This window comes from Salmo salar, chromosome 10 (assembly GCF_965601325.2).
Source record: "Salmo salar chromosome 10, fSalSal1, whole genome shotgun sequence".
Classification (NCBI taxonomy): Eukaryota; Metazoa; Chordata; class Actinopteri; order Salmoniformes; family Salmonidae; genus Salmo; species Salmo salar.
Genome location: NC_138300.1, coordinates 54,734,564 through 54,742,859, shown reverse-complemented (window position 1 = coordinate 54,742,859; position 8,296 = coordinate 54,734,564). Strand labels below are relative to the sequence as shown.

The 8,296-nt window shown below is 42.0% G+C and overlaps 1 protein-coding gene across 1 annotated transcript; it reads left to right on the top strand.

Annotated features, from left to right (window-relative positions):
* Positions 1 to 4,001: 4,001 nt before the first annotated feature.
* Positions 4,002 to 8,147, top strand: sell (selectin L). Its single transcript, XM_014123739.3, has 6 exons — positions 4,002 to 4,453; positions 4,565 to 4,672; positions 4,871 to 5,092; positions 5,576 to 5,662; positions 7,620 to 7,641; positions 7,912 to 8,147. Exons 1-6 carry the CDS (start codon positions 4,033 to 4,035, stop codon positions 7,958 to 7,960), a joined length of 909 nt encoding a protein of 302 aa, XP_013979214.2. The 5' UTR covers positions 4,002 to 4,032; the 3' UTR covers positions 7,961 to 8,147.
* Positions 8,148 to 8,296: the final 149 nt, after the last annotated feature.

Sequence of the window (8,296 nt, the reverse complement as noted above, 5' to 3'; positions counted from 1 at the left end):
TATAAAGTTGTTTTTGATGAAAATGAAAACATGTCAGTTTGTAACTTTCACAAGGTTGGAGTAATAACATCGTCATCTACTTATTTTTAAGTCTCTCATTGACTTTTCAAACTCCGGTCTGGTCCGCTTAGTCTGTTTCGCAAGCGTTCCTGGAAGTCTCGCGATGTTGCGCCTCTGGGTTTAGAAACTCTGTGCTATAACCACTTTTGGAGCTAACTTGTGCTCTCAAATCATACCCTGATGTTGACAGCAGATGGGAGTTGTATTCATAACATTGCTAACTTAGCTAGCTAACATACATTTTGAGAACAAGTTATATTATATTAATTGGCTAGCTAGCATTAACAAAAGTATAATTTAGGATTTGAAAAAAATACTCCATCAACAGGCTCTGCGTTTCAGGAATCACAGTATCAAGTACTCCTGCTGCACTGTTCAGTTATTTAGCCATTTAAACATGATTTTTTAAATAAAAATAGCCCTAACTGGCTTTCATGGGATTTAAACTTGAGCTCAACTTGTCTGAGGTGTTGGACTCAATGACATTTCTTATCCATTAGAGTGCTGCAATTGGTTACCCAAAATTCTTGGGAGGGGCTTAGCGAAGGGCCAATTAGCACCCGCAACGTTTCAGGCAAGGGGCCAGCGTTCTGTAGCTTCGTACAAACCATCCTGATCTCGCGAACTTACAACCAAATGTAAGCTCACGAGGTCTGGATGGTTCGTACAAGGCTAAGGGTTCCGGTCTAGAAGCACAGTTTAGACTGCTCCTAAAGTTTTGCTTCGGTACTGCAGTTTAACTGACGCTCGGCCCAGAAAGAATTTCCATAGACGGCCACACAGAGAAGTCAGATTTTAAAATTGCTAATAAGACACTAGTCATCACCTTTATGCACAAAACATCCAATGAATTATTCAAATAATTGTCGCTGAGACCGATTTGTTTTTCATCACTCACAGCCAAAGATATTAAAATGTTATATTCATCCAATGTCTGCCATGTTTTTGGATGATGTCGTTGCTTGCGCTGCTCCCTGTGCGCTCTGAGTGCAGGTGCGCATGTGATACTGGTCCATATAATTCGGATGCAACCCGGATATAGACTGTCCATGAATCACCATATGTGAACATGAGTAGATTACCTTGAAAATAACAGTTGGACATCTTGGATGCATTCTCCAGTCCTTATTATGCCTCAGTGGCTTCAGGTTGTCAAGGGCTCGCCTTTTTTTATTTCTTGAAATGTTTTATTTAACCAGGCATGTCAGCTATGAACAAATACTTATTTACGATGACGGCCTGCCCCGGGCCAAACCCGGGCGACGCTGGGCCAATTGTGCACCACCCTATGGGACTCCCAATCCCGGCCGGATGTGATGCAGCCTGGATGTATTCACAAAGCATCTCAGAGTAAGATGGACCGGTGGGACCGGATACTAGATCAGCACTCCTGCTCTGAGATACTTTGTGGATACGAGAGGGAGGGGGTCACCTATCAACACTGCAACACAATGGTACGCTCCATGCTGTCAGCACAGACGCTTGTTCCTGTCTGGTGGGAGACTGGAGACTGACTCTGGTCTTTAGAGGGGTCGTGTCTGGGTCATTCCCACATGCGGTACCATGACCTCATGACCTCAGGCCCTTATGTATATATATATATAAGCTGTATATTCTTGTTATGATGTATATTCTTGTTATAAATAGTTATGTAACTCTATTTCTCAGCTCATTATTTCAACATTTATTTATTTTCTTCTCTCATCCAGTCTTCTTTCTATTTTAAATAATGTAAACATAATGTACTGTGTAGAAGAAAATATGAAATGACCCTCACCACTTTTGTCCCTCTCCAAATACAACTTATCTAACCCCTTTAGACAGCAGGTATTTGATGGGGTCATATCCCCCACTGTGAAACCCCACTTCACTGCAGACCAGGACCATTGTGTTCCTCCCTGAACTTTTGCTAACCTCTCTGTCAGCATGTGGCAATCCGTATTGATCCCCCACATTTTTAGCAAAAACAAAACAGGGCTTGCCTGTTTGCATGTTATTTTGGCATTAATAGGTGTCACATATCAGTTTGCAAACAATGTAAAAAAAATATATATATATCATTGAGTTAATAAAGCTGCATTCAAACATGGTGTTATGAATCAAGTTGACAATCTACTCGCAAACACTTTTTAATCTTTGTCTTATGAAGAGAAATAATGAAGAGAAATTATAGATAAAACGTATCGGTGCTCAACAGCCATTGGATATTGCACAACAAGTTGGAAATCGCAAATTCAACAATAAGTGGTTTGGAAGGTAGCCTCCTATTCATTGGAGTCTGGGATAAAGAGGCTCTTTTCCAAGATTAAAATGATAAACATTCAACATTGGCCATGCTGTCAATGAAGCATGATTTGAGCCGCGCTCAAAACAACTGTTAACTCGGAACAGCGAAAACTTTGACTTCAGTGAGTTCAAGACAACTGGGAAGTCGGGAATAAACGAGCTCGAACTGGGAAAATAAGTTTTGAGCTTTCTTCCGACTCGGAATTGTAAATCCAGCCTCTTTATAGAGCTACGACTTGAAGATCAATGACGTCATCATATCTCAACCTTGTTTTTTTCCAAGTTCCCAGTTGTTTTGAAAGCAACATAAATCCAGAGAATGCCAGACTTTGATGACAAAATTTGCCCAGGAAGGACCGCCGCGTCACCTTCCTGTTGAAGTGAGCACAGCACAACAAGGTGAGTCCAAAAATGTATTGTATGCTGCTGCATAAATTATGTAATATGCCAGAGAGATATGTGTACGGTAGCTAAGAAAGAAATACTAAGTGTATGTTGTGTAGTACTGCAAGATGTTAGTAGCCCATGTACCTCACCCTAATAATTTGGTCTATTCACCCCTCTATTTGCTGTTCTGACTTGGTGGTGCCCATGTAGCCTATAACCTGTTTTAGAGAAATGTAATCATTGAATATTGTATGAGCTTTCATTGTCTGCTTATATGCCCCTTTATTTATCCTACTGCTCTGACTTGGTGTACATGGAGAACACTGTAAGAATGGCCCATATTCTGAATTCTGTCGCTGTACATTTCGAAAGTGCTAAACAAATAGTTATATTGACTACTTCCGTCCTAGCTCGCTCATTAATGTCTTAAAGAGATTGCCTCTTATCCGCTTGTCGTCATCCCCTATTGCCATAGTTTGTACATCTCAATTGTCATTAGAAACCACATTTGTTTAAGCAAGTCGGTCATAAATCTATGTTTCTTTAAAAGGCAGTAAATGAGGCAGAATGAACTGTTTCGCTGCCAGACAAGGCTCCGCTGATAGCCAGGTGTAGCAGTGGTAAGGTGTTTGGACTGCCGTTGGGACAGCTTTATGTAGGCCCTAACAGTTTGTGGACACCGTCTGTCACCATTATAGTGCAATTAATGTATTGTTTAGAAACAGATCTCATCTTTAGCTAACCTCTCTGTCAGCATCGTGAGGGGACAGAAACAGATCTCATCTTTCATTTCCTGAAACTGGGGCAAGTAAAACAAAACTCTACCTGGAATCCCTTGCACTTCCCAGAACTTTTTACTGTTACTAACAGTCATTCAGTCAATCATGAATCATACCCCATTCATTGTAATGCAAAATAAACATTTAGTGAATGATAAAGCATCCGGGTATTCTATGTTAATTTGGGAATCAATGGTAAAAGGACTCCATGTGGTACATTGACTGCAGATAGGAATCCATATAGGAGGCTTTGCCAAATTGTTATGAAAGCCAAACTGAGCTCCATTCCAAACCCAGGTTAGCCCAACACCACAGCCTGAGTGCCAGAGAAGGAGACCGACACATGGTAAGTATGAGATGGGAGCTCTCTCTTGCTCTGTCTTATATCGGCCATCCTTACCATTCACTGTTGTATTGTAGATAGAATTATGTCTAGATAACCACAGTGTGTGATTTTACTGTTTATGGACAAACACAGGCAGTTGATGGACCCTTCTTCAGACAGCCACAGGTAGTAACAATGATGTGGATGCTGATCATAGTCCTAGGTATGTGTGGAGGACGTGCCATGGGCTGGACATATCATTTCTCCACAGAGACCATGAACTGGACCATGGCAAGAGAGTGGTGTTGGATTAACAACCACACAGACATGGTAGTCATCCAAAACCAGGAAGAGAATAATTACCTCCGCAACGTCTTGCCTGATAAAACTGGGTCTCCGTATTACTGGATCGGAATCAAGAAGATCAATGGAACCTGGACATGGGTCGGAACTAACGGAACGTGGGTTGGGAATTATTCCTGGGCACCCAACGAACCCAATAACAAACTGGGTGAGGAGTGTGTTGAGATGTACGTCAACAAAGGGAACAGCGAGAATAACGGGAAGTGGAACGATGATAAGTGCTCAAATCTCAAATACTCGCTATGCTACAGAGGTGAGGGACTCAACCATTCTTTTAGTTTTTTTAAAGGCCACCAGTAAATCATTTGATGAAAGCCGTGTTGAGATTGTGACATATATTACATGATGTATATTTATATCACAGACCAATGCAACCAAACATCATGCAAGGGACAAGGGAGATGCTTGGAGACCATCAACAACTTTACCTGCGTGTATGAACCTGGGTTTGAGGGACACGGTTGCCAAACAGGTGAGGGGAATCTGGAAGCTGCTGTTCCCACCGTGTCACACCTCTCCTTTAACATATGACCTTTTCTAATGAGGATCGCTATGGCTACAACATCTGCTTCCTCAATTTCCTGAGTAGTACTTCATTTACGCATCAGGCATTATGACAGGTCCCTACTGTACCCCGCTGTTGTGCTGAAACCTTTCTTTGCCCCGAAAGCTAAGGGATGTGACCCCTTATGTCTACCTGATGGGTTTGTGAACTGCTCTGCTGTCAACTTTGCTGTCAACTCTACCTGCCGGTTGAGCTGTGAGAAGGGGAGCCTCCTGCTGGGATCCCCAGAAGTCAGCTGTAGCACGGACAGGGTCTGGACTGGGGTCTGGGGCGATGACATCTGGAGCAGGATCTGGGTCTGGAGCGGACAAAGGCCAGTTTGTGCAAGTAATTAAATCCCTGATACCATCTCTCATCATGTACTACGGGTTACAGAACAAAGTTATGGTGCTAGGCTAGGCTAGGCTAGGCTAGGCTAGCTACACCCCTGGTGTCTCAGAGAAGTGAAGCTGCTGATGGGAATGAGCTAAATCTTGTGCAACTCATCACTTCTCAGAACACTGAGACTTTTTTTCTGTACATTGGACCCTGTCCAAATAAAGTAACTCAATAATACAAGTCAAGGCAGGCTGTTTAGAGTTTGATATTACTGTATATACTGCATATATACTGTAGCAAAGGGCGGGGGGGGGGATCACCTATCAACACTGCAACACAATGGTACGCTCCATGCTATCAGCACAGACGCTTGTTCCTGTCTGGTGGGAGACTGGAGACTGACTCTGGTCTTTACAGGGGTTGTGTCTGGGTCATTTCCACATGCGGTAGCATGTTGGACTGTAGCTGCTGGTTGACTATGTGTTTCCTCAGGTTATCAGCCTGTCCTTATGGTTGCAACTGCTGGATGGATGCTCACAATGTCCTGTTGCATCTGCTGTTGTTTCAATCACAGAAAAAGTAAGTTCCAGTTGTTTATAAAAAATAAAAAAAGATAAGAAACTATTTTGGAATATATAAAATGGGTCATTCTTCAATTACGGGGACATTTGAGCATGGCATTGTGAGAAAAAAAAAAACGTTATTTTTCTAGATATTTTTTTATTGAAATGTGCTTTTATTTATTTGACCTTTTATTAAACTGTTTGGGTACATCTTCCCATTATAAATCAATTTAAATGGTAGCTTAATTACTATATATATTTAGGAGTAGTAACACCACCAATGATGATATCACCAATGATGGTAACACCAATGAGACATTTTAGATAAATTGAGGATTTTCTGAAATGGCCATCAAACCTTTACTAAAGTGATGTGATTAATCATTTTGTTCACAATGTTATTTCCCTTCATCTAAATTGACTAACACCTTTGATTTAGACACACCAAATTGTCATCTTACATTTTTTGGTCATTCAGCAGACACTCGTATCCAGAGTGACTCACAGTAGTGCAATGCATATATTTTCATACTGGTCCCCCTTGGGAATCAAACCCACAACCCTGGTGTTTCAAGCACCATACTCTAACCAACTGTGTCACACGGAATCAATGGAATTTTCAAATTGATGACATACTTAAAAGGGTGTGATTAGTTAATAATGTTGTTTAATATAGACCCCCTTCCCCCTGATAACAGTTTGCCACTGGAGAGAATTTATTTTACCAGGTAAGTTGACTGAGAACACATTCTCATTTACAGCAACGACCTGGGGAATAGTTACAAGGGAGAGGGATGAATGAGTCAATTGTAAGCTGGGGATGATTAGGTGGCCATGATGGTATGAGGGACAGATTGGGAATTTAGCCAGGACACCAGGGTTAACACCCCTACTCTTATGATAAGTGGCATGGGATCTTTAATGACCTCAGAGAGTCAGGACACCCGTTTAACATCCCATCCGAAAAACAGCACCCTAAACAGGGCACTGCCCTCCAACACCACTTCCAGCAGCATCTGGTCTCCCATCCAGGGACTGACCAGGACCAACCCTGCTTAGCTTCAAAAACAAGCCAGCAGTGAGATGCAAGGTGGTATGCTGGCATACCAGCAGCATGCTCAGGGTCCTTGTATATATTTTTTTAAATCAGTGATTTTTCAAGGCGGAAACACCAATGACATAAAACAGAGGGACACACATAATAATAGTTCAAATATATATATAATATTTAAATAGCCTTCTTTGTTTTTATTGATCTATGAAATATATTAGATAGACATAGATCTAAACCCCCAGAACATGTCACTACACCTCTACACATCACCAGAGGGACAAGCCAATTTGCTATCCCCCTGTAGTTTTTACATTGCATTCACATAGATGAGCTGCGGTATAAAGGATTTAGCTACACGTTTGACTTTTAAATAAAACTATTATTTGTCATGTTTTTTTGTCATTTTAAAGTGTTTTTATGTAGGGTCTCCCGAGTGGCGCAGCGGTTTAAGGCACAGCATCGCCGTGACCGGGAGACCCATGAGGCGGCACACAATTGGGGCAGCGTCGTCTTGGTTAGGGGAGGGTTTGGCCGGCTGGGGTTTCCTTGTCCCATCGTGCTGTAGCAACTCCCTGTGGTGGGCCGGGCGCCTGCAAGCTGACTTCAGTCGCAAGCTGGACTGTGTTTCCACCGACACATTGGTGCAGCTGGATTCTGGGTTAAGTGAGCAGTGTGTCAAGAAGCAGTGCGGCTTGGTTTGGTTGTGTTTCGGAAGAGGCATGGCTCTCGACCTTTGCCTCTCCCGAGTTTGTAGGGGAGTTGCAGCGATGGGACAAGACTGTAATTAACAATTGGATAGAAAAAGGGGTAAAAGTATATTTAAAAAACTGTTTTTACATGGTGCCAAAGTCAAGGGATAGCATTTCAAGCAATTCAATTATTATTATTATTTTTTTAAAATCTTTTAATCTTTTTTTAGGAAAGAAGCATGCCCAACTAAGGTAAGAGATGCTGGCTTCTCACCCAGGCCATGTGCTGCTTCTCACCCAGGCCAGGTGCTGGCTTCTCACCCAGGCCAGGTGCTGGCTTCTCACCCAGGTTATGTGCTGGCATCTCACCCAGACCATGTGCTGGCTTCTCACCCAGACCATGTGCTGGCTTCTCACCCAGACCATGTGCTGGCTTCTCACCCAGACCATGTGCTGGCTAAGTGCAGTAATTGTATGTTGTTGTTTTTGATTGATATCTTGACTTTTACTCCTATCCTGAAGGGAACCAGATGAGGGTGTGACGTCATCCAACAAGACAGGGGACAACTGATGGACCGCTGAGACTTCATTAATTATGTCATAATCTACCTATTATGTCAACATACTGTGTGGATTAGTCCACATCAAACATAGGATGTTGTAAATCGTTAGAATTATGTTACTGTATGTTATGTGAATTCTACAAGTTCAACAGCTTTGTGTAAGAAAAATAAATAAAACTTTTTTAGCTCACTTGATTTTGGGCTTCAGAGTGTATATGGGGTAAATCATTGTGCATGGGAACAACATCCTTTTCCTTCACACTTTAAGCACTGGGCGTTAGTATATATGCATTCCTATAAGGAAGTCACAATAAAAAATATATTTTCTTAACCTTTTACTGCAG

What these genes read in the sequence shown, in the direction of transcription:
- sell (XM_014123739.3), top strand. Translation starts at nt 4,033, where the DNA reads ATGATGTGGATGCTGATCATAGTCCTAGGTATGTGTGGAGGACGTGCC. An exon ending in ATACTCGCTATGCTACAGAG is followed by an intron (nt 4,454 to 4,564) that starts GTGAGGGACTCA and finishes TTTATATCACAG; the next exon opens with ACCAATGCAACCAAACATCA. An exon ending in GGGACACGGTTGCCAAACAG is followed by an intron (nt 4,673 to 4,870) that starts GTGAGGGGAATC and finishes TTGCCCCGAAAG; the next exon opens with CTAAGGGATGTGACCCCTTA.